General features: G+C 43.5%; 1 protein-coding gene and 1 long non-coding RNA gene across 2 annotated transcripts in view; one reads left to right on the plus strand and one right to left on the minus strand.

Moving 5' to 3' along the window:
* Ccdc3 (coiled-coil domain containing 3) overlaps positions 1–25,347 on the plus strand; it is a 108,673-nt gene extending 83,326 nt beyond the window's left edge. The window contains exon 3 of the mRNA XM_004861823.3: positions 23,461–25,347. Within this exon, the coding sequence (XP_004861880.1) occupies positions 23,461–23,733 (273 nt within the window). The 3' untranslated portion in view covers positions 23,734–25,347. The remainder of the gene's footprint in view (positions 1–23,460) is intronic.
* The window catches only part of LOC110345228 (uncharacterized), a 106,748-nt gene that overhangs the window by 31,702 nt on the left and 48,459 nt on the right, over positions 1–26,587 (minus strand). The gene's annotated exons all lie outside the window — the stretch shown is intronic.

The raw sequence follows: 26,587 nt of genomic DNA on the forward strand, positions 1-26,587 counted from the left end.
TAACTTTGTAATAATCACGTATTAGTCTCTGGTTTTTGATCCATTCAACATATGCATGGGACTATATGGGTTTCATCTATATTTTAAGATCTTCATAGAATCTTTTTATATTTTAAAAGTTTTGGCCAAGAATTTTTTGGAAAAATGTCTTATCGCATGATACATAACTAATAAAAGCCATATGATGTTCACAAACTGACCCATAGCTAAAACAGAGCAAAGTAGGCCCAATCAGACCTTAGTCTGAAGTGTAGAAAGAGAGGGCAGTACGAGTGGGTGGGGAAGGGACAAGTACAGTGGTGCCTCGGTTCACAAACACTTTTGTTTGCAAACAACTTGGTTCTCAAACAGAAGTGTTTGAAAAAATTTTGTTTTTGTTTGTGAACTCTATCAGGTGACAAACACGACCATAGCTGTCTTTCCCGAACAAACATGAGCATGGCCATCTTTCCCAGAACTGAGGAACAAATTAAGTTGGTGAACTGAGGTACCACTATACTTAATAAAATATAGGTGGATAATTGGTTTGTTGTTTGGGAGAGCTTGGTTTATATGCGTACTTCATACCATATACCCACATAGATTGTAGGTACATTAAACAACTAAATATGAAAAACCAAAGCTTAAATCAAATGACATTTTTAGAAAACAATTTGGTAACATAAAGTAAAATTCTAAGAAATTTTATTTATTTATAACTTTGTAATTTCACTTTCACGTGTCAATCCTAAAGAAATAATTCTGAAAAATGTGATGTTAAATCCTTTAACATTATTTAAAATAGTACAAAATTTAGAAATAACTTGAGCCCAACACGAAGAGTTTTAACTAAATTAAGGTATGATCTTAAATGAAATAGTTGCGACCATTAGACTAATGAAACTCCTGGGTTCTAATGATTTTTGTGCAGTGGAAGCTTTGAAGGGCAAAGTTCACCAACAAAACAAAACCACTGTGTTTTAAGAAAGGGATCAGCAAATGACTGAATAGGACTCTCCAGTATTCATCTCCCCTATAGAAACATCAATCTGAACAATGCCCCTATACAAAAATAACTTCACAAGACCTAAAGAAACCAGATGAACGATCACAGTATCCACATATAGCACAGAAATAAGAAAAGACACACTGCAGAGGGTAGAAAGGATGGCTTTCCCTTATGCGTATCACCACTCAGACAGCATAGTGCAGAGAGATGCCTTTCCACTGGAGGAAAGATGAGCAAAATGAATATTGCCTCTGGCTCTACCACTGGACCCATCCCACTAAAACCTGGTGCCATACAGGCCTTCCTGGCCCCAGACTCCAAACCAATACCCCTGGATTGATCCTCTAGGTACAGATTCGGCAGCAGGCAGGCATGTACAGACCTAATAGCCAGTACCTGCAGACCCAGGTTCCAGGACTGCCCACTGTCAGGCCAGTCATTGTGGCCCAGACTCCAGACCTGTACTAGGTTCCAACAGACCTGAGCAAGATCAGCCCACAGAGCCCCAGGCTTCAGGCATGCCCTATCAATAAGATGGCATCCCTAGCCTCAGGCACTAGGCTGGTACCTTCAAAGGTTACAGGCCTTCCTAGTACCAACATGGCCTTCTGAACCCTCAGACAAGAGGAATGTGGTCCTGTTTTATTCTAGCACACCCAGCACTGAGCTAGCCCTCAAGCACACAGGCACCAGGTCAATTGTGATGGATTGAGGTTCCATACCTGCCCCGATACCACACCAGTCCCCATGGAACCAGGCCCCAGTGGACCCTGTGTCAGCCCACTCCACAAACTCAATTATTGGACCCACTCCAGCAGACCCCACTGTCAATTCAGCTCCTGTAGACCTGGCCTTTAGCCTGGCCTCCACGGAGCCAATGAATAGGTTGACCCTAGTGGATCCAGGTACCAAGGACAGGCTATTGGTAACCAAACAAAACCTGTCTTCAAAGACTGGAATAACTCCTTACTTACTCAACTGTGAAGCTATCACACATGACCATGAGGGTCAAAAACAATCAGAAAGACATGAAAACACCAAGACAGTATGAATCCCAATACTAACCCTAAACAGATAGAGATGTATAAACTGCTTGATAACCCAAAGTAACTGTTTTAAAGAAGCTCAGCAAACTCCAAGAGATATAGAGAAACAATTCAACAAACCAGGAAAATAATGACCAAAAAAAGAGTTTAATAGAGAAAAATTAGTGAAGCTTAAAAATATAATGAAATGGAAAATTATCTAGAGGATATATAGCTGAGTTGATCAAGCACAAGAAAGCATCTGTAAATTCAAATACAAGTTATTTTAAAATATAGTCAGAGGAGAAAAAAGAAAAATGAAAAGGAATGAAGAACTTTTGAAATTTATGGGACAGCATCAAAGAACAAAATCCTAATTACAGGAGTTCAAAAAGGAGAGGAGAGACAAAACACAAAATGTGTTTAAATAATAGCAGAAATCTTTTTTAAAAATTAATTTTATTGGTACACTTTAGGTTTACAATATAATGACATTCATCATTGGAAATTTGCACCCTTAATCTCTCTTGGTTTTTATTTTTTCCCCATTCCCCTGCCCTCCCTTCAACCCCTCCATCCCTATTTACAAAGACTTTGTTTCCATTTTTTCATTTTCTCATATTAATTCCATTCCCCTCTTTCCTTTCCCCTACTCCTCCCACTTCCCCTTTCCCTTTGCCCCTTTTCTTCCTATTTCACATTATCTATTATACCTTTTAGGCCTTATTTACACTTTCAGTTTCTCACACTAGAGAAACTACTTGGTATTTACACATGTGTGTCCTATTTCACTTAAGAGTATGGCCTCAATGTGCATCCATTTAGCTATAAATGTCTCTAATTTCTCACTTTTTTATGGCTGAGTAGTACTCCATTTTATTTTAAAAACCCACATTTTCTTTATCCAGTCTCCAGTTGATGGGCATTTGGGTTGTTTCCAAGTTTTAGCTATTAGAAACTGTGCTGCTATGAACATGGGTGCACATATATCACTGTGGTATGATTCTTTGAATTCTTTGGGGATGATACCCAGCAGGGGGATAGATGGGTCGAATGCGACCTCTAAGCCTAGTTCTTTGAGCTATCTCCATACTGATTTCCACAGTGGTTGCACCAGTCTGCACTCCCACCAACAATGGAGAAGGGTTCCTTTCTCCCTAAACCCCCACCAGCATTTGTTATTGGTTGATTTCATGGTAGCAGCCATTCTTTCTGGGGTGAGGTAGAATCTCAGCCTTGTTTTCATTTAGATCTCTCAAATGACCAGTGATATCGAACATTTTTTCATATGTTTATTTGCTATTTCTACTTCTTTGAGAAATGTCTGTTCATTTCAGATGCCCACTTTTGGATTGGGTCTTTAAATCTGGGAGGTCTGATATTTTTATGGATTCTAGAGAGTAGACCTTTGTCTGAGGAAGACCAGGTGAAGATTTTTTTCCCACATTGTGGGTTGTCTCTTCACACTGCTGGTGGTTTCTCTTGCTGTGCAGAAGCTTTTTCACTTGATCTTAGCCAAAAGGCCGAGAAGCGATATGCAGAAGCTTTTTAATAAGAAGAGATTCCACTTGTTGTTTGTGCTAGTTTGCAGGCAACTGAGGTTTTGTTCATAAAATCTTTTCCTACACCAACGTCTTCCAGAGTTCTTCCGAACCTCTGTTCCAGCCGGTTTAGTGTTTCTGTTTTAATATTTAGATCTTTAATCCATTTAGATTTTAGTTTAGTGCATGGTGAGAGATATAGGTCTAGTTTTAATCCTTGGCAAGTTGAAACCCAATTTTTCCAGTACCATTTATTAAAGAGGCTATCTTTCCTCCAGTGAGGGTGTTTGGCTCCTTTATCGAAGATGAGATGGTTGAGTGTGTCTGGCATTGTTTCTGCATCTTCTTATCTGTTCCACTGGTCCTCAGGTCTGTTTCTTTGCCAGTACCATGCTGTTTTTGTCACAGTAGCTTTGTAGTATAGTTTCAAGTTGGGGGTTGTGATACCCCCTGCCATGTCTCTGTTGCTTAGAATTGCTTTTGCTATTCTGGGTCTCTTCTTGTTCCAAATGAATTTTTGGATTGTTTTCTCAAGGTCCATGAAGTATGCTCCTGGGATCTCAATTGGAATTGCATTGAATCTATATAGCAGTTTTGGAAGTATGGCCATTTTCACTATGTTGACTCTTCTTACCCAGGAGCAAGGGATCTCTTTCCATCTTCTGATATCCTCTTCAATCTCTCTTTTCAGAGTGCTATAGTTTTCAGAGAAGAGGTCTTTGATTTCGTTAGGTTGATTCCTAGCCATTTCAGTTTTTTTGGATGTTATTGTGAAAGGAATTACTTGCCCTATTTCTTTCTCAGTAAGTCTGTTGTTCATGCAGAGGAAAGACAGTGATTTTTGTGTGTTGACCCTGTATTCAGCTACTTTACTGAATTTGGCTATTAAGTCTAGAAGACTTTTGGTGGAATTCTTGGGGTCTTCTATATAGAGTATCATGTCATCTACAAGTAATGACAATTTGACTTCTTTGTTTCCTATCTTTATTCGTTTTCTTTCTCTTGTCTAATTGCCGTGGCTAATGTTTCCAAGACTATATTGAACAGGAGTGGTGATAGTGGACATCCTTGTCTTGTTCCTGATTTTAGTGTGAAGGATTTCAGTTTTTGACCATTTAGTATGATATTGGCTGTTGGTTTTTCATAGATGGCTTTTATCAGATTGAGGTAGAGACCATCTACTCCAATTTTTTGTAGGGTTTTTATCATCAATACATGTTGGATTTTGTCAAATGCTTTTTCTGCATCTATTGAGATGATCATATGGTTTTTGTCCTTGGCTCTATTGATATAGTGTACTACATTTCTTGATTTGCGTATGTTGAACCATCCCTGCATCCCTGGGATGAATCCCACTTGGTCAGGGTTTATGATCTTCTTCATGATCTTCTGTATTCTATTTGCCAGTATCTTATTAAAGATTTTTGTATCTATGTTCATTAGTGGAATTGGCCTATAATTCTTTTTCAGTTGGGTCTTTCTCTGCTTTGGGATCAAGGTGATGCTTGCTTCCAGCAATGAATTCGGGAGTTTTGCTTCCCTCTCAATTTCATGGAAATTTCAATTCAATTCAGTGGGGTATTGAGGTCCCCCACGACTGTATTAGTGCTTATTTGATTTTTCATGTCCGTATTTGTTTTATATAGTTGGGCACACTAGTGTTTGGTGCATATATGTTTATGACTGTCATTTCTTCCTCTTGATTTGTTCCCATTACAAAGATATAGTATCCTTCTTTGTCTCTCTTGATCTGCAAAGAAGATAGCTACTCCTGCCTTTATGTGGGTTCCTGTCACATGGAGTATTGTTTTCCACCCTTTAACTTTCAGTCTATGAGTTTGTTTTTGAATGAAGTGTTTCTTGTATGGAGCATATTGTTGGATCTTGCTTCTTGACCCATTCTGCCAGTCTATGTCTTTGGATTGGTGAATTGAGACCATTAACATTGATGGTTATAACGGACACATACTGACTTATCATTGTCATGACTTCTTCTGTTTGCTGGATTCTTCCCCTTTACATTTAATTTCTTGTTGTGCCTGATGGGTTCATTTTGCCATGCTTCCTGGAGTTGTGATCCTCATTGTCTTTTCCTAGGATATTGTCTAAAATTTTTTGGAATGCTGGTTTGGTATTCATGAAGTTCCTAAAGTGCTCTTTGTCATGAAAGTATCTTATTTCTCCATCAATTATGAAAGATAGCTTTGCAGGGTACATCAATCTGAGTTGGAGGCTCTTTTCCTTTAGGGCTTGGAATACATCACTCCCAGCTCTTCTTGCCTTGAGGGTTTGCGTTGAGAAGTCTGCTGTGATTCTGATGGGCTTTCCTTTGTATGTGATTTGTTTCTTTTCTCCAACTGCTTGTAGAATTGTGTTCTTCTGTTGGGTTTCTGGAATCTTAACTATTATATGCCTATGTGTAGGTTGTTTTTGATCAAGGCTAGTTGCAGTCCTATGTGACTCACTTATCTGTATGTCAAGTTCTCTTCCCCTGCTTGGGAAGTTTTCTGCCATCACTTCTGTGAACAGTATTTTTATGTCATCTGCACTCTCTCCTCTTTCTTCATTGACCCCAATCAGCCTTATACTTCTTTGCATCATCTAGCAGCTGCTGGAGTGATTTCTCATGGTCCCTTACTATTTTAAAGAAATTTTTCTTTTCCTAATCAGTAATTGCAATCTTATCTTCTATATTTGAAATTCTATCGTCACATTTGCTCATTCTGCTGCATAAACTTTCAATGGAGTTTTTAATCTCCTGGAAATCTGTTCGCATCTGTTTTATGGATTCCATTTTTTTCCCATGTTGGGATTCCACCATGTTCCTCAGCTCTATTTTTTCATCTGTGTTCTCTCTAGACTTATTAGTTATGTCTTGCATTACGGGCACAATCTCTGCTGTTATCTGAGAAATTATTTCTGATTTCTTTTTTTCCAGATGCTCTTTCATTGCCAGTTCAGGGAATTCAAGTGGTTGAGTATCAAATTGTTCCACCTCATTTCCCTTTGTAGTTGCTTTAGGCAGTGGTATGGCATCCCAGAAGGTTCACCCCTGTGCTGGGGGCAGCTCTGCTCCTCAGCACTGGGCGCGGTAGTACAGTGGCCCAGGAGGTTCACCTCCTCTGCCAGCAGAAAACTTTTCAAATGTCAGAAAAAATACAAGTATCCAAATATAGAAAGGTCACATGTCCAAAATAAATTAATTCAAACAAGATTATACCAAGTCACATTATCATCAAACTATCAACAATCAGAGACAGAGATAGGATTCTTAAAGCAGCGAGAGAAAAGAAGGAAATCACATATAAGGGATTCCAATAAAATTAGCAGTAGGTTTCTCAGCAGAAATCATATAGGCCAGGAGAGAGTAGAATGATACAAAGAGCTGACGGAAAAAAGTGCCAACCACGAATATTATTCCCAGCAAAGTTATTCTTCAGAAATGAATAAAGAAAAGATAAACATTTTTCTAGACAAACAAAAGCTGAGGGAATTCATCATCACCAAACATCTCTTACAAAAAACAGTAAGGGGATTTCAAGCTGAAAGAATAAGACACTAATAATACAAAAACATAAGAACATATTAGTAAGTATGTAGTCAAATACAGAGTAATCTAATACTGTAATGGTAGTATGTAAATCACTTATATTGTTAGTATGAAAATTAAGAGACAAAAACATAAAGATAATAGCTACTGTAATTTAAGAGATTCACAATATAGAAAGGTATAAACCGTGACATCAAAAACATAAAACAAAAAAAACCCCATAAAACATGGGGTAGGATGGGGTAAAACTGTAGTAATTTTTATATGATCAGTTACTAGTTTAAAATTACCTGTTCTGACTATAAAGTGTTTATATAACCCTAGTGGTAACCACAAAGCAAAAACCTATAGTAGATATACAAATGATAAAAGGGAATCAAAAACACTAGAGAAATAAGAAGAAAGGAATAACAAACCTACAAAACAGGAAACAATACAAGTGCAGCATTAACTCTTTATCAATAATTATTTTGAATGTAAATGCTTTAAATTTTCTGATCAAAAGACAGAGCAGTGGCTGAACTGATTAAAAAAGAAAAAAAAAACCTCAACTATAAGTAGGTGCAACAGACTCACTTCATGTTTAAGAACACATCAGATTAAAAGTGAAGGAATGAGAAAAGATATTCCATGTAAATGGAACCCCAAAACAGTAGGGGTAGCCATACTTTAAAAAGGAGACTTTAAGTCAAAAAACTAGAACAAGACAAAGAAAGTCATTATGTAGTGACAAAGGGGGTTGATTCATTCAGAGGATATATGATTGTAAATATATATGAACAAAACATCAGTGCACCTGGGCATATGAAGCAAATATCATTAGATCTGAAGTTAAAGAGACCGCCAGCAGCAAGAGAAGACTTCAGTACCCTGCTTTCAGCAATGGACATATCATCCAGATAGAAAAACCAATGAAACATCAGACTTAAGATACATTTTAGTCCAAATGGACCAAATAGAATATATGGGACATGCTATCAAAGACTAGCAGAGTAGACACTTCTGAAATGGCACGTTATACAGGATATATTTGTTAGGTCACAAGTCTCAACAAATTTAGAAGACTGAACTAATTCAAATATCTTTTCCAACCACAGTGCTATGAAACTACAAATCATGAATAGAAGAAGTTTCAGAAAAACCAAAAATATGTAGAAATTAAACAACTTGCTGCTGAATATGCAAAAGGCCAAAAAAGTTAAAAAGGAAATGAAAAAATATCTCCAGACAAAATAAATATGGAAACAATATATCAAAACTCATAGGGTGTACCAAAAACAGTTTTACAACAATAAATGTCTACATTAAAAAAGAATGATCTTGGGCCGGGGACTTAGCTCAGTGGTTCTGCCACCTGCCTTGCAAGTGCAAGATCCTTGAGTTCAATCCCTGGTACCAAAAAAAAAAAAAGAATGATCTCAAATAAACAACCTAACACTATCTTAAGGAATTAGGAAAAGAACAAACTAAGTTCAAAGATAGTATAAGAAGGAAAATAATAAAGCTTGGGGCACAAATACATTAAAGATAGACTAGGAAAACAATATAAAGATTAATGAGATGGCGTTTAAGATAAAACTGATAAACCTTTAAGAAAAAGAGAAGACTCAGTTAAAATCATAAAGGAGAAATTACAACCAATACTACAGAAATACAAAGGGGTCACAAGAGACTAATATAAATAATTACAGGCCAAACAAATTGGATAACCTAGAACAGTGGTGGCAAACCTATGGTATGCATTCCTCAGCGGGCTGTTTTTTGGTTTTTTTGTTTTTGGTATCGGGATGAACTCGGGACCTTGAGCTTGTGAGGCAGGCAGCAGAACCACTGAGCTAAATCCCCTGCCCTGGGCTGTTTTTATTGTAGAAAGCTTTGTCCATCACTGACTTAGAAGGGACAAATTCCTAGATATACATAACCTACCAACACTCATGTATACAGCAATAGAAAATCAAAACAGACTAAGAAAGGAGACTGAATCTATAATTAAAAAGAACTCCCATCAAAGAAATGCCCAGGACCAGATGGCTACACTGTTGAATTTACAAAATATATAAAGAACAACTAACCTCAGTCCTCAGACTCTTCCAAAAAGTAGAATAAAAAGGTAAACTCATTTCCTGCAACTGGCATTAATCTGATACAAGAGCCAGACCAGGGCATGACAAAAAAAATGCAGGCCAAAATTTCTATTGAAAATAGATGCAAAAATCTTCAACAAAAATACTAGCAAACCACCTTTCGGCCAGCACTGCCATCTTCCTGTAATTTCCCAAAATGACAAACACAAAGGGAAAGAGGAGGGGAACCCAGGATGTGTTCTCTAGGCCTTTTAGTAAACATGGGGCTGTTTTTGGCCACATACATGCAAATCTACAAAACAGGGTGACACAGACACTCGAGGGAATGGGTACTGTTCAAAAAGGAATGCCATCCGGGCATTCCTGTAATCCATGCATGCCTGTAATCCCAGCCCTGGGGAGGCTGAGCCAGGAGGATCACCCTGAGTTTGAGGCCAGCCTGGGCAACATAGCAAGACTCTATCTCAAAAAGGAATGCCACACAAATATTACCATGGTAAAACCGGACGACTCTATAGTGTCACCCAGCATTGTTGTAAATAAGTAAGGGCGAGATACTTGCCAAGAGATAAATGTGTAATGAGCACATCAAGCACACTAAGAGTTAGGACGGCTTCCTCAAACACGCCAAGGAAAATGATCAGAAAAAGAAGGAAGCAAAAGAGAATGGTGTTCAGCACCACTGTGAGCGCCAGCCTGGCCCACCCAGAGCAGCACACTTCCGGGAGCTGCCAGAACCTGTTCCCCGTGAATTCACAGCATGAGCTGGGGATGCAGTTCTGCCATTCAGCTCCCAAGTGGTGGCTCTGTGTTCTGGCCCTGCTTAAAAATAAAGAGCATCCTGAATTGTAAGATGGTTTTCTTAGTTAAACAGGTGTGTGGTGCCTTTACCTCCAAGGAACAAAGATTGGGAACAGATTCTCACTCTGCCTAGTCGGTGGTGTCAGGTGTTTACTCTTTGTTGTTTCTCTTGCTGAAAGATGTGAGGTATTGTGCAGGTGTTGTGTCTACCCAAATGGGTATGACATATTTATATTGGCTTGAAGATCCTCTAAATCACTATGGGGGGAAATGTATCAAAATAAATGGAAGTCAGTGTTTGGCATTTCAGTTAAATAAATTGTTTAAAGCACCCTGAAAAATACTAGCAAACCAAATTCAACAGCACATTGAAAAGATCACCCTTTATGGCCAACTGGGATTTATCCTAGGGATGCAAGACTCACTCAAATCAGTACATGAGATACATCACATTAACAGAATGGAGCACAAAAAAATCCTTATGATTATCTCGACAGGTGCAGGAAAAGTACTTGACTAAATCAACAGCCTTTCATGATAAAAACTCTTCATAAATTAGGTACAGAAGAGATTATCCTCAACCCAACGAAGGGCATAAATGACAGACCCACAGTTAACCTGATGCTCAAATGATGAAAAGGTGAACATTTTTCTTCTAAGATCAGGAACAACACAAAGATGCCTACCCTCACCACTTCTGTTCAGCCTCACACTGCATCCTAGCTCAAACGGGCAAGAAAGAAAGAAAGTCATGTAAATTAGCGAGGAAGAAATTGAATTACCTGTTTGCAATGACATGATCTTATATACAGAAAACCCTAAAGGCTCCACACACAATAAACTATTTGAATTAGTAAATGAGTTCAGTGGAGTTGGAGGATACAAAAGTCAGTAGTATTTCTATGTTCACTAAAACCCAAGTATCTCAGAAAGAATTCAAGAAACAATCGCATTTACAACAGCTATAAAAATGAAATTGTCAGGAATAAATTTAACCAAGGAGGTAACAGATATCTACAAGGAATATTAATTAAAACATTGATGAAAGAAATTGCAGATGACACAAATAAATGGAAAAATATCCCATATCAGTGGAAGAATATCTGTTTAAATATTCATATTACCCAAAATAATCTACAGCTTCATTGCAATTCCTATCAAAATTCCAGTGACTTTTTCATAGAAATAGAAAAACAATCCTAAAATCTGTATGGAACCACAAAATACCCCAATAGCCAAAGCAATCCTGAGCAAAAAGAACACAGCTCAACATGTCACATTATCTGAACTCAAAATATACTACAAAGCTAATTGTGTATCAATAGACACCCTGAACTATGTAGAGAGCCCAGAAATAAATCCACACAACAATTTTATTTTTTGACACTGATGCCAAGAATATGCAATGGAGACAGGATAGTCTCTTCAATAAATGGTGCTGGGAAAACTGGATAGCCACACCCAGCAAAATGAAATTAGTCCAATTCCCACTATTTAAACAAATCAACTCAATGTGGATTAAAGACTTAAATGAAACACCTTACTCTGAAAAATTACAATACATAGAAGGAAAGTTCTATGACACTGGTCTAAGCAAGGACTTTTTGGATATTCCCCCACAGGTACATGTGACAAACTAAAAATAGACAAAATGGGAGTATATCAAGCTAAAAGGCTTCTGCATAGCCAAGGAAACAATCACTGAAGAGATAAACAAAAGAATGAGAGAAAATACAGTACCTATAAGCCAGACATCTGCTAAGGGGATAATATCCAAAATATATAAGGAATTCAACCCCAAGAAAGCAACTCAGTTAGAAATAGGGACAAAGGAGAAGAAGACACATATGGCCAAGGGGTGCATTTAACATCACTCCTCACCAGAGAAGTGCCAATCAAAACCACTGATTTATCACCTCGCAACCTACCGGAGTGGCTGTTTTCAAAAAGATGAAAGGTAAATGTTGGTGTGGATATGGCAAAGGGGGAGCTCTTGTACACCTGGTGGGAAACAGCTGTAAATCAGAACCGCCACTGTGGAAAGCTGTATGGAGGTTCCTCAAAAAAGTAAAAATGAATCCATACCATAGGCTCTAGCAATCCCAGTACTATCTAAAATAAAACAGGCATGTGAAAGGAAATGGAATCAATGTCAGGTATCTACATCCCCTGTTCATTTCTACATTATTTAAAATAGCCAAGGTAGAGAGTCAACCTGAGGACATCCATAGATGGATGCAGAGATATATACAGACATCGATATTGATTACTATTCAGTCTTTAAAAAGGAAATCTTGTCATCTCAAGCAATATGGATGAACTTGGAGGACATTATGTTAAGTAAAATAAGCCAGGCATAAAGAGATGAATTCCACATGACCTCATGTGTATGTGGCATCTAAAAATGTTGATCTCATAGAAACAGAAAACAGGATAGGGCTGAGGATTTAGCTCAGTGGCACCGCGCCTGCCTTGCAAGCGCAAGGTCCCGAGTTTGATTCCCAGTACTGAAAAAAAACAAACCAAAAAACCCCCAGAAAACAGGATAGTATTTATAAGGGGGTGAGATGTTGGTCTAAGGATACAAAATTTCAAATAGGAAGAATAAGTCCAAGAGATCTATTGTACATTACAGTGAGCGCCTTTATCACAATCTACTATATATTTGAAAATCACTAACAGGTTTTAACCTCATTACAAAAAGTAAGTATGCAAAGTAATGCATGTCCCTTAATTTAGCAACTTCACAATGTATAAATATTTCAAGACAATACACAATAAATAATACAACTGTATTTGGCAATATATATTTAATTTTTTTAACATTAAAAGTAAATACCGTAAAAAAAAAAAAAAGTAAATACCGTGTGTTAATAACCATCTTAAAAATCACACGAGTAAAAAAGAAATCAGAGTGGTCCTTGAGTGGTGAGGTTACAGGTGACTATTTTTCTGTAGTTTCCAAGTTTTAAATAATGACCATATAATAGCTTTATAATTCATGACTATATTCAGATACTACCCCTTGAGGACTTACTGTGTGTCTGACATGGTATTAGGCACTAGGGCTACAGTAATAAAAATGAGACACACAGGCCTCATTTCACTGTGGAACAAAGAGACAACTAACTATGAACCAAACCTGACACTGCTGTTAGGCACACAAGCCAGGTGACGAGCTTGACTCAGGGGAAGCCACTTGAGGAGGAGACATAGGAACCGAGACAGTGAGCCTTCCATGCAGTCATGGAACAGCATTCCAGAAAGGTGAGACAGCAAACTGTTAAAGAAATGGCTAGGAACAACTTAGGGCTTCTTGTGTAATGGAATAATAATTAAGGTTTTTTAACTTTTCTTCTCACAGACAATATCCATTTTTCATGTGTCACAAGGTCTGGCCCAAACTACGCACTGGGTGGGGTCCTATAATCTATGCCTTCCACACAGAAATTCCCCCGACTGTGTTATTAAAACTTTCAAGTTTGCAAGGACTCGTGCCAGACACCACACCAGGAAGGACAGCCCTTGAACTGGCAGAAGCACATGTGACTGTGCTTCAGTGTCTGTCATCTGTTGTTTACAGGTTTTCCAATAATATTTTTACCAAACAAAACATTAACCAGAATTGATTCTGGGATGCAGCATCAGTAGCTAAGCCTGGGGGAGTATGGAATAACACTCAAAGTCAACATTTAGTGAGTCACCAGATGATCTCTCCAGTGCTATCAGCATGGCAACTGTAAGGAAGGGGAGCAGCCACACTTGAAGCAACATCTTGCTAAATCACACCCGGCTCTTTCTAACAGAAGGAGAGACAGCTCACCAGCCACCTCAGTTTCCGGGCCACATAGTGCAGTAGAAGAAACACCTGTGCCTGGGCTTGATAAACTCCCAGTCTCAGTGGAGTCAGGCCCTGGCCGCATGGACCTGTGCTCAGCCTCAGAGAAGTAAACAGAGTGTACTCACAGCTCGTAAATTTCCATCACATTCCCCAGCAGGGAAGGTGGCAGGAGCTCTTGGAGCTTCTTCTCAGTAGTGACAGTGCCATGAAGAAAAGCACAGCTTGGCTTGGCCCTTCACTGCCTTTTTCAGTAACAGCTGGAAACTGAACCCTGATTGCCAGAAAACCAAGGCTGTGAAAGGCATCTGATCAAAGGTGGGTCAGGCTGACCACACCCATGGGATGGGCAGGGACACATCAGTCCCTGGCCCAGGATGCCCATCCTCCATAGACCTGGTACACTGGACACCTGGTCCACGGCACAGCCTGATAGCTCTCAGCAGCCTCATTACTTTGACCTGACATCACCAGGGGGTGCCTGCAACTCCTCCTGGATTGAGTTCAGGGGCCCATAGGTGAGGGATGAGCTGATGATGACATAAGACCACAGCAGTGGCCCAAGTTATGATGGGAAAGGGCCAATCAGTGGCTCTCTGCTCATTCAGCCAGGGCTGGGACACTGAAGGCCAGTGTAGGAAGGAACACATGGGCCCATTTCCCAGTGGTAGCCAGGCCACTGCTGGGGTTGGGGGAGAAGGCTACATCATCAGATCCTCTTACTCCTCCTCCCCTGTAGCCCAAGACACCATGGAGGCCGAGCATACACAACAGGTTGACAGATCTTTACAAAATCTGAGGTTCCAGTGACCATGAATGGCAGCCATCTCTCCCATGAGAATGCCTGCGTCAGCCAGACTGCAGGGGGAATTTGTGCTCTTGCTGTTTTCATGGGAGAGAAAAGAACCAGTAGCCATGACTGACAGAGTACTAAGATGCCCAAGAAGGTATAACACATTCAGATGCAACTTCTGGAAGATGTCCCTCACAAGTCGTAGATGGAGAACTATGAGTGTCCAAGGTCACTAACTAGATGGAGTCCTTCATCTAGACCAGCGCCCCATCTACCATGATGACTTTAAGAATTGATTTCTGGGGATCTTAAAAAAGATGAAATATCCTCCTTCACAGTTCAGCTGGAAACCTACTCTCCACTGTGGGTTGGAGTCAGCACTGAGAGTTAAGTAGCCTTCTTACCCAAGAATCCAATTTAGTCTTTCCTCCCCTTGGTAGATCTAGAAAAGCACTGGGGTTGGAGTCATCTTTCCATGACCTAGTGGTTCCCAGTCTGCTTTATTTACATCATGAACAAGAGAAAATTATCTGCACAGTTCCTGGGGGAAGCTATAAATGGACACTCAGAGCTGAAGGGTCCCTCTGGCAAGTCCATTCCAGTCACCTGCTGGGGAGCTCTGACAGTCCAATGAGATAGGCAAAGTTACAGAGATCTGTTCAGTGCCAGGCCAATGCACATAGCTGGGTTAATGACTATTCCACCAAAGAGGACGACAATCTGCGGTTATTTCTTGAATCTTATTTGACGCCCCACCCCCACCCCAGAAAAACTCCTTTGGTTCCCATGCAAGCACCTCATAGGACGAACACTCTGTAGACCCCACTTTGTAGCGGATTTCTTCGAAGACGTAGTTTTGTCATTTCCCCATGCTTAAGGGGCTCAAAGTCTGGGAGAGAGTCAGACTAGTTAAAAGAGCATAAAGGATAATAAACCAGACAATGGAACCAGAGAAAGATTACAGGGCTCTACCTGGAGAAATTAGGGAGGCTTCACAGACAACACGACTCTTCAACCAAGAGTTGGAGAGGAAGTAGAATCTCATCAGCTGGATAAAGGAGCGAGTCAGTAGAGATTTTCTAAACAGAAGGAAGTACATGTGCAAAGGCACAGATACTTAAGAGAACCTCATGTGGTCAGGGAAGAGCAATTCAACCAGTGAATGTCAAGTGCAGGATGAATAAAAGCTTCAGGTGTGGAGCTCAGGATGAATAAGAGTAAAAGCTTCATGTGGTGTTTATCCCGGTGTTATGTCAATGCTTTGTATATATTATCTGATTTAATCAGCACAGCAGTTCTGTGGAAGAGGCATTATTGTGCCACTTTTATATGTGAGGACACTGAGCTAAGGCAGGTGTACTGGCTTAAGCAGAGCCCCATTATCAAACAGATGCTGGGGCACAGTGGCTCCATTCTCCCCAGACTCTGACAGCAGCTACAGTAGAAGGTGAGGGGTCAAATCCTATGAGCTAGGACTCAACCGTGCTTTTCCTGACTTGGAAACTCCTTCCTATCCATGATGCTCAGCCGCCTCCTCCCTGGGCAGCATGGCAGGCAGGGAAGTGGGGGAAGCATCTCGGGCTGGACCCAGGAGGTCGAGTCGGGGGCCCTGAGGCTCCTCCAGCAGTGCTCCCCTCTCCCCGACTCCTGCCTGGCCTCCTCTTCACCCTCTCTTGTCCGCCAGGCTCACCACTCGGCCACAGCCTGCTGGGCTCATGCTCACTTTGCCTGGCTCCTGGCACGGGGGAGATGGGTCTTTTGACTTTGGGTGGAGCAGAGAACCCATTGCCAAGTCAAACATCATCGGAGCATCGGGTTGTTCCCGCAGAGTCCTCAGAAGAACTGCCCTGCTGTCACTTCCGAGGGTGGGGAGAGTCTTCCACAGGCCTGGGTGCCGTCCAGCCCAGTCCTGTGGGATGGCTCGGGAAACTGTCCTGAATTGATGCAGCCTCCTGCACCTCTTCTCACATCTCTGTCTCTAAGGGGATTCAAAGGGTGGGAGCAAAGCTGCAGTTGCAACCTGTTACAGAAAATGCCGGGGAGAACTCTGAGGGGACATGGGACATGGTGATAAAGGAACCTCGGGAGTGATAAAGGAGCCTCTACCGTTCTAAGTTCTAGAAAGCTTGCACTCCCAACACCACTGGGGGAAGCATTTTAGAGACAGGTGGCGAGTCATGACGCAGAAAGCTACTGTTAGCTTCCATCTGGACATCTGAATTAGCAGCAGTCCCTAGAGATGGAGGCAGATCTCCTTGACAGAGATCAGAGCACCCAAGCGATGACCACTTTAGGGTATGCATGCAAAGCGTAAAGCCCAGCTTGGCCTCACTTGCAATCCCAGCACTCTAGGAGGTGAGGTATAAGGATCGCAAGTTCGAGCCCAGCCTGGGCAACTTGGCAACTTCCCTCAAAAATTAAAAAGGCCTGGGGATGTTGCTCAGTGTGAAGGCCCAGGGTTCGATCTCCAGTGAACCCTCCCACCAAAGAAAGGTGCAGTATGGGGGGGAGCCCTGGGAGGCGCTGGTACCAGGTGTTTTCTGTCCCTTTTTCCTGCCTTCACTGACTGCAGCCCATGTTCCCTCCACGCCCCCTCGAACTGTCAGCTGCTGCTTCTGCACCTCCATTTGCCTTAGGCCCCTCTACAGGTTGGGGGAAATATCTTAGGCTTATAGACCATATGGTCTCTGTCACAACTACTCAGCTCTGCCACGGCAGCGCAAAAGCCACTAACGTATAAGTGTAGCTGTGTTCTAATAAAATTTTATTCACAAAAACAGCTGGTAGGCTGGATTTGGCCATTGGCCATAGTTTGTTGATCACAACTGTAGTTCTTCTCTCCTTTTTTCCTTCCTTCTCATTTTTGAATCCCAAGAACAAGAATGAAGTGTTACCAAAAAAAAAAAAAAAGCAAGCTATTCATCTTTGCTGTTGCTTTTGGACTGTCTTCCCCTTATTTTTTACATTTCAGAAAGTATACTTTGTCTTGTCTTGATAGGTGAGTATTTAAATTGAAACCATCTGTGAAGGCCAGAGTCTTCTCAATGGGTACTGAAATACTGTTTAAATACTTTTTATTTTTATTTATTTAGCTTGATACAAAGCTTATTGGTATACTGCAGAATGGGGGAGGAAACTTTCTGCACCGTACAATGCTAGGCATAGAAAAATAAGTACTTCCTGCTAAAATGAATGAACATATAGAAGCTAAAACAATTTAAAGTGACAGAGGTGATTCTATGTGGTAACACATACATTTCCTTAACCTCTCAAGAGCTCGCCCGTGAAGCTGGCATGATGGCGCACGCCTGTAAACCCAGCAGTCTGGGAGGATGCAGCAGGAGGATCACAAGTTCAAGACCAGCCTGGTCTACTTAGTAACTTAGCAAGACCCTGTCTCAAAACAAAAAATAAAAAGGGCTGGGGATGTGGCTTAATGCGAAGGCCCTGATTTCAATCTCCAGTACTGCCAACACACAAATAACTAAAACAAAGTCTTCACTGTGAAACTCTCTCACAGAACCTGATTTCCCACGGAAGCCAGAAATCAAACAGTAAAACTTCCAGTCAAGGTCCAGGGGAGGCACTCCCATAGATCTGTCTTATCCATGGAGACAGGTGATTAAAAGCCACGTTAAGATCACCCAGCCTCAAGGACACGCAAGTGGCAGGCCTGCCTTCCTTCTCCCTCAGCCTATGGTCACAGGATAGAACAAGAGCTGAGTTGACCCATCAACTTGGGGTTCATGGTTGAGGGCAGAACTACCAGATGCTCCTCCCCAGCTTCCATCAAAATAACTCAACGGAAGTGTACAGATCAGTGTTGGAAAATAGTCATGGCAGAATGTCAAGGGCAAAAACTCAGAACAGAAAATCTAATAACATGATTCCAATTCTGTGCAAATGTTTTCACCTACACTCACAGAAACGATCCAAGGAAGAAACGCATAAAAAGCAGTGGCTATCTGTAGCTAACAGAGTTACTGGTGATTTTTTTTTTCTTTAAAAATACAAGGTTCTCTATAATCAACAAGTTGTTTTTAGCTTTTGAAGCTTTTTTTTTTTTTTCAAAGACAAGGAAGAATGGATAGCCCAGCCTGGATTCTGTCTTGCTGAAATGAAAAGAGCACACTCCCCTGTGGCAATCTGCCCACTGTCCTAGAGCAGGCATCCTGTTAGCCACATGGAAACTTCCAGAGAAAAGCTCTGCCACCACAGAAAGGCGGAGATGTTTCCACATCTGGCAGGCGAGTGAATTCTCCACCGTGGCCCATCGGAAGTGGGAAGAAGTGGCCCAAGAATCGTCCTGTTCCATGTGACTTTGGGGCTGACCTCTAGGGCTGTTCTTTGCTTTCTTCATGGAAAACGTAGCAACACCTGTATCAGCCTGATCTGGCCTTTTCCCTCATCTCTGTTTACGAAAAACATACCACAAAGCTACGTGAGCAAATATCATGTCTAGATTTTCCCCGCAGCAGTTTTAAAAAGAGACTGATTTCGTTTAGAAAGCATTTCAGGAGAAAGGAGAGTTTCTTACAGAAACACACGCATTTGAAAGCACAGCACTCCTCTACAAATTCTTGCTTTCTTAATCAGAAGACCAGGATTTTCTTTGGGACTGATAGCCGGGATTCCGGAGGCCTCCTTTCCATACTGTCAGCAGGGGCAACACTATTTCCTGGTGTTGCCTCAACTCCTACGACGAAGGTTTCTCCTCTTTGGAGGCAGCAATGGAGAAGTCTGCACGGTAGGGAGTCCTGGGTCATGGCCCACTGTTGGTGACCTGGGACAGGCCACGGGAGTTCTTGGATGTCATTTGTTTTCTTCTTCTTTTTTTTTTTTTTTTTTGGTACTGGGGACCGAACTCAAGTCCTTGCACTTGCAAGGTAGGCGGTATAACCACTGAGCTAAATCCCCGGCCCCCGGATGTCATTTTTTGCAACTACTCCCAGGAAAGGGAAGCTCTGAGGACCACAATTCACTGAGGAACTCAAGTCATCTTGCCCATTCCTTCCGCACTCAGCGGTGCTTCGGGATTTATCATTTCCATCTTAATGATACCCCCCACAGGCACGACATTTCAAGCTGTCCCTCTGTTCTACCTTGGTTTCTCCAGGTCATCAGCACGAAGGTCTTGGCTGGCTGTTAGTCTGGCTGGAGGTGAAATTCCTCCTCCAGAGCGGGAGCTGCTGGCTATGGCCAGCACAAGGCCTGTGGAGAGGGCTGGTGCCTCAGAAAGAGCTCTGCTCACAAGCGACTGCATCAGCTCCACCAACCCACTGTGTTTTTACTTATTTTAAAACACAGCTTTTGAAAAATGGCATAAAACATGCCTTCAGTTTCTCTCTGATGGTATGTTTCAGTGTACTACTGGAGTCTTTCTAAGCAGCCGTGTAAAAACCCAATACTGTACACTCTTATTTTTATTTACTAATTTTTTTGCAGTCCTAGGGATTGAATCCCCAAATCTTTTTGTTTTATGAGACTTCACTTACCCTCTGTTGTCCGGTTCTGGGTTAAAGAATCTACCATAACTTCCAGAACTATCATGACTTAATGAGTGTGGATGTGGTGGTTATCCTAATTACCCGCCCATCTCAGACCCTCAGTAAGCTATACAGGTCACACCTAATCACACAGAATACAAATAACATGAGCTCTCGAGGAATTTCCTAAGCCCACCTTCTCTATTTTTTGAGGGGGATCTCATTATGGTCAGAAGAGGGCAGTGTTTCCTGTGTGGTCTCCCCTGTAACAGGGACATTCCCAGGAGTCCTTTTATTAAATGAGAGGTGTTTGCAGTGAACACTTCATATGACTCACATTTTTTAATGAATACCTAAAAGAGCCAGGACAACACGGATACAAAACCCAACCTGATGTAGCCAGTGGTGGTGAACCTATGGCATGCCTGCCACATCTGGCATCTGTTATCACTGAAAGCTCTACAAGCTTAGCCATCATTGATAGGGAGTTTGTGATCTGTCAAGAGCATTAGACATATTCTCTGTAGTGCAAGACCTTGTAGAAGGACACATTTGCCCAGTAGGAGACCCTGTGGAAGGCACACGTAGGAGCCCCACGGAGTGCTGGGGAAAACAGCATTCCAGGCAGAAGGATGGGCCTGGCAGAGCCCTGATATGCAGGATGTGCTGGAGGAACTACCAGGCGCAAACCAGGTTTGCTTTGTGCATAGTGTGTGAAGCAGAGGGATGAGCAGTAAAACTGGAGGTGCAGGATGGGTCCACATAAGTTTTTTTTGGGGGGGGGGCTACCGGAGATCGAACTCAGGACCTTGTGCTTGCAAGGCAGGTGGTGGCACCACTGAGCTAAATCCCTGAACCTAAGTTTTTAGAGACTTAACTCTATAATAATGGCTGACAGAAGCCATCTGTATGTATCAGTGTTTGGTTCTGAATAATTTTCAGCTAAAACTCATTCAATCCTTGTGTTAGTGGCTCAGTCACCGTGGCCAAATACCTGAAACAAACGAATTAAAGGGGGAAAGGTTTATTTTGGCTCAAAGTTTCAGCCCATGGTCACCGGCTCCACTGCTTTCAGGCTGGTGGTGAAGCAGAAACATCACAGCAGCGGGGTGTGGTAGAGCAAGTCTGCTCAGCTCACAAAGGCAGGGAAGCAGAAGAGAGGCAAGGAGCTTGTGCTAGCAGCGTCCCTCTATTTCTGCTTCCATTCTATGAAGGAAACTGGGTGACACAGGACTCTAAGGTGAGAGGAGTGGACAGAAAAATCCCGTACCTACCGGGGACACGCTGAGGCGAGCACAGCTCTTCAGAGATGTCCCAAGTAGGGATGTAAACCAGGCATGGATACAGGTACTCCAGGGAACCCTGCAACCCTGAGCAGCTCCTAAGTCGGGCAGATTCTGGAGAGAGACTCAGCTGAAAGCTGTCAACCTGCAGCACTCCAAGGAGCTTAGAGAACAAATCCTCCAGTCTCAAAGGGGGTCTGAGACCTTGAGGTTGAGAAGCTGCCTAAGGTCATTGCTCTCAGAAGGACAGGCAGGACGTGCAACGGAGGTAGCCTGGCCGGGGAGTCTGTGCTTTTCACCACATTGCCGTATTGCAGCATAAGGGGACAAGGACCTCCTTCAGTGTCCGCAGGGACTATTTTCAGGACCCCCACACAAAACCCACACATGCTCAAGTCTCTTACCTAAAATGACACATTGTTGCAATCTACACAAACCTCCCCTACTTTAATCTTCACTAGATTGCTTCCAACACCTAATACAATGTGAATGCTATGTCAACAGTTCTGTATTGCTTAGGGAATAGTGATAAGGAAAAAAAAGTCTACACATGTTCAGCATAGACACAATCTCAGATGTCTAACTACAGCTGGGCATCGTAGCGCATGCATGTAATCCTGGCACTGGGAGGCTGAGGCAGAAGGATTCCAAGTTTGAATGCAGCCTGGGCAACTACACAATTTAGTGAGGCCCTGCCTCAAAATAAATATAAAGAGCTGGGTTTGGAGCTCACTGCCTGGGTGCCATCCACAGTACCGCAAAACAAAAATACAAATGAGACGCAAGGCCAACAATCCACAAGCAACCAGTGCCAGGGAGGGACAAAGATCTGCGAACAGGCCCAAGGCTGGGTTTGTGTACACAGATGGACTCAAGGCAATGCCTGGCCCACAGCAAATTCAAGTTCTGCATTTTGTAACTTTCTGGAATTTCTGTTGCCGAATTCTTTCCACCTGTGGTTGGTTGAATCTGTGGATGCAGAATCCACAGAAATCAGAACCTCCCAGTAAGGAGGACCAACTGATTTCCAGCCAGAGGAAACTCAAAACCCAGGCCTTTCTCTGGGAGCACGGCTCTTGATAACATAGGGCAGGGAGGAGCAGAGAGGCTGGAGGTGAGAAGACTGTGTAAAATACTAGCATCTAACACAGAATTCAAAAGGTCCAGAAGAGTACACAGAAAAATAAATGTCCTTGTCACCTCTGTCCCCTCTGCTCCATGGGTAGCCACAGTTACCAGTTTCTCATTTCTGCTCAGAGACAGTGTACACATGTCTGAGCATAGCTACATACGGGCATCAGTTGTGCACTCTGTGCATCACGCTTCTCAGCGACCGCGACACTGCCAGGCACACGGAGCTGCCTTGCTCTCAGAGACAGCGACCTTCCATCCGGTAAGGATTTGCTATAAGTCACTGAACCACGCCTCTCTCGATGGGCGTTTTAGAGGGCTTTTCATCTTTTAAAATAACAAACAATGCTGTGATGTACAGGTGCCAGTTCGCACGTGTGCGATTATTTCCGTGAGACCAAGTCCCAGAATTACTAGAACAAAGGGTATTTACTTTGCTTTTATTTTGATTAGAGCTAAATTGCTCTTTATCCAGGGCTACGCTCTGTCCAGCACCTGTTTCCTCAAATCCTGACTTTTTAACATGTGAAAAGTAGTAATTCCACGTGTCTTTAACTTGCTTTTATCTTATCAGGAGTGGGGCTGAGCATCTGTTTGCATATTGGAGGACAGTTGTGTTCCTCTCTTGTGAACTACCCATAGATAGTATATCCTTTGCGTACTCTTCCGTTTCAGGCTCTTCTTTTACTTAGCAAGGAGTTCCTTCTTACTGTGACAAGTATTTAGAATATCTTTAAAAAACAAGATCCTCCAAGGAAGCCAGGGCCAGAAACCAAAGGCAGGGGCTCTGCGGGTTGGAGCGGGGGAGCGCAAGGGCTCACAGGGTGGAGGCCCAGCAAGGTCAAGGTCGGGCAGGGGCAGGGGCAGGTTTGTCCTGGCCCCATGCTGGTCGAGCGGAGAGCGGAGACTCACCTGCCTCTCCCTCCGTGTCTGTCCCCAGCTCCTGTGCTCCTCCGTGCAGAAGGCCCTGTTCGAGGAGGAGGACCACGTCAAGAAACTGCAGCAGCAGGTGGCGGCCCTGGAGAAGCGGAACAAGCAGCTGCGCGAGCGTCTGAAAAAAGTCAAGCGGTCGCTGCGGCAGGCCCGGAAGCACGGGCGCCGCCTGGAACTGGACAACCGGAAGCTGAGCGAGAAGCTGGCCGCGCCGGGCGCGCTCCCGCACATCAACGCCCTGGGGCGCGAGGCCGCGCGCGCCCCCTACCTGCGTGGGTAGTGGGTGCAGGGGCGGCTGGGCCCGCGCCAGGCCGGGGCTCCGGGAAGGACGGCTTCCCTTCGCATACTCGTTTCCCACCTTGTAGACGATCTCTATTCTGCAGTGTCTAACCGCATAGAATGGCAGTCTTGCTTTCTCCTCGGGTGCTGCCTCCTCCTGGCCTGGGCCCTGGCCTAGTCCAGGGACAGCGGGACGCTCGAGGGCTGTGTGCTTGCCCAGGGCCTGGCCTCAGCTTCCGGGAGCCGCCCAGGAAGTGCCCGGCTGGGGAGCACTGAAGTGCTCGGGCAGCAAGGGGCTCCGCCCTGGCTTCTCACCGGAGTCACTGTGGCTCCAGCTCCGAGGCAGGTTAGGCCTCAGTGAGCTCGTCACACAGGTAGGGTGTGGATCGATCCCGAGCCCGAGCCCGAGCCTGAGCGGGACAGCGGGCAATTAAACAAGATGAATCGCACCTGGTTTCCGACCTCAGCTCCCAAGGTTTCCCAATCAAGGGAGCCATAGGTCGCTGGAGTCCAGAGGGCAGTTGCTTCTATGAGGCCGCTGCACTTCACCAAGCTGTCTTTCTGAATCGGGATTTAGCTCAGCCACTGCTAAATTTTAAAACCCAACACACGGTTTGGGTTCCGCAAAGCGCCTCACTAGCTATGGGGTCAGATGACCTCACCTCATCTCCTTTCAGGCTCCCAAAGGGCTTTCTCCAGAGGTTTCACTCTCGTTTTAGTTGGGTTTTTTTTTTTTTTTTTTGGTACTGGGGATCGAACTCAGGTCCTTGCGCTTGCAAGGCAGGCGGCGGAACCACTGAGCTAAATCCCCAGTCCCTGAACCTCCTCTTCTTTATACTGTCCTCCTTCCTGGCCACAGCCGGACAGTCCTGGCCACATCAGCAGCGCTCCTGCCGTGGCAGATCCGTGTGCAATCAGCACACTTCACCCTCTTCAGGATGAGGGCTTTTAAGGCAACAGAAGTACAAGCAGAGCATTCACTCTTCACACCACTTACCACTTAGGCCCCTGTGCTCCACTCCCAGCTGTGTTTCTAAGAAGTCAGCCTCCCTTGGTTATGGTCTGATAATGGCCCCCAAAGCAAGCTCCCTTCCCTCCTGTCCCACCTGTGGGAGCCACTGGCCCCACATCAGGATCCAATACCCAAAGGCCACTGCGGGCCTCACAGGGTGGATGATGCCACTTTCCCCACTGGAAATGGCAGGTGCTGTCCAGGTGCCGATCCTCTGCCATTAGGAAGCCCAGCTGCTGCTTGCTGTGGCAGCCAGTCTAGGGAGATGAGCTTTATGCCTTTGAGTCATAATGGCAGGCTGCTGCCCCAGGGGGAGAAGTCTGTGTCCTCAACTGGATAGGACTGGAACTACTACCCAGGGTGCCTGGCTGCCAAACTTCTGCCCCATCTTCTTAGCTTTAATCTTCATGGTGTGCTGCTGTAGAAGGTGCATCTTCTAGTTCATTCTTCCCGGGCACATTTCATTAAAGTAGTTTTGCTTCTAGCCACTCGAATTGGAAGTCTAGGGCTGATGTACAGTCTGAGCTTGGAGAATTGTGCAAGCTAGATCTCTACAGATGCATTATGTTCTGCTTCCTCAATAAACATGAGCAGCAATTTCAACCACAACAAGGCAGCGGGTGTTTCTTTGGGGTCTGGGAGGTTTCGGGATTTCTGGCTTTGCCTGGAAAAGTGATTTAGATCTTTTGGGGAAAATGCCTGCAAGATGCACCTGGGGCACTGAGGAGACTGAGTTCAAGCCTGCTGTGCCGTCCCCAGCTGGACATGCCCTGAGTCTCTTCCCTGGGTCCCCATCTCTCTGCACACCTGCAGGAAAGGCAGTGTTATGCTGCCTTGTTCCTCACCGGGGACAAGCAGTGTCATTAATCAGTGTCTTCAGAACTGCACTGAGGTCTGCTGCCAAAGAAGACTCCCCAGGTCCCCACGTCTGCTGCGTTGTCATCTTACCACAGCCCTTGCCACCTGTTAATTATGTGACTAGGAACTTTTCATACCTCCTAAGATGCCAACTGCAAGAATTACTCAGAACGTCACATGCTTCAGCCAGCCCGTCATAGCATGTTCTCCACAGCACAGCCACAGTGTAGTTTCCCTCTGTGGCATGAAGAGCCCAAGTGACTTTTCCAGAACCACACAATAAGGGACAGGCAGAGGGAATCGAGGACCTTTAAAGTGCAGTCCTCAGAGGTCACAAACTGGCAGCACGTGGGGCCTGTGGAGTGTGGGGTGAGCTTCCTGTGGCTGTCACGGTGTGCTAGGATGTGGGTGCCTTCAACAGGATGCCCCTGAGCTACCATCTCTGTGGCCACTGCTTTCTACTTGAAAACAATTTCATACCAGGCCACACTGCACACCGAGGGTACCTGCCTGGCACCAGAAAGGGATCACGAAGTCAAATCACAATGACTTTGAATCAGATGGCTCCAGCAACAATTTGCATTCCTTTTTTTTTTTTTTCAGTGCTGGAGATTGAACCTGGGGTCTTGCATATGCTAAGCAAAAACTCTACTGGTGAGCTGAACCCTCAGCACCAACAGTTAATAGTCTTTTTTTTTTTTTAGTACCAGGAATTGAACTTGGCTCCTTGCACTTGCAGGACAAGTGGCAGAACTACTGAGCTAAATCCCCAGCCCAAGAGTTAATATTCTATGATTTTTTTAAAAAATCAAGCATCCAGCATGCACTAGGCCTTTTCACAATCTTATCTCATTTAATATTCTTAACAATTTAGAAATATAGATCCCAACCCCTATTCACCAAGAGGAATCTGAAGCTTCAAGAAATTAAACTGCCCAAAGTACACAGCTACACAGATAGTGAGACAGGGATCCATACCCGCTTC

The sequence above is a fragment of the Heterocephalus glaber genome, unplaced genomic scaffold (assembly GCF_053883595.1).
Source record: "Heterocephalus glaber isolate CG9 unplaced genomic scaffold, H.glaber_assembly_v1.0 deba00000738, whole genome shotgun sequence".
NCBI lineage: Eukaryota > Metazoa > Chordata > Mammalia > Rodentia > Bathyergidae > Heterocephalus > Heterocephalus glaber.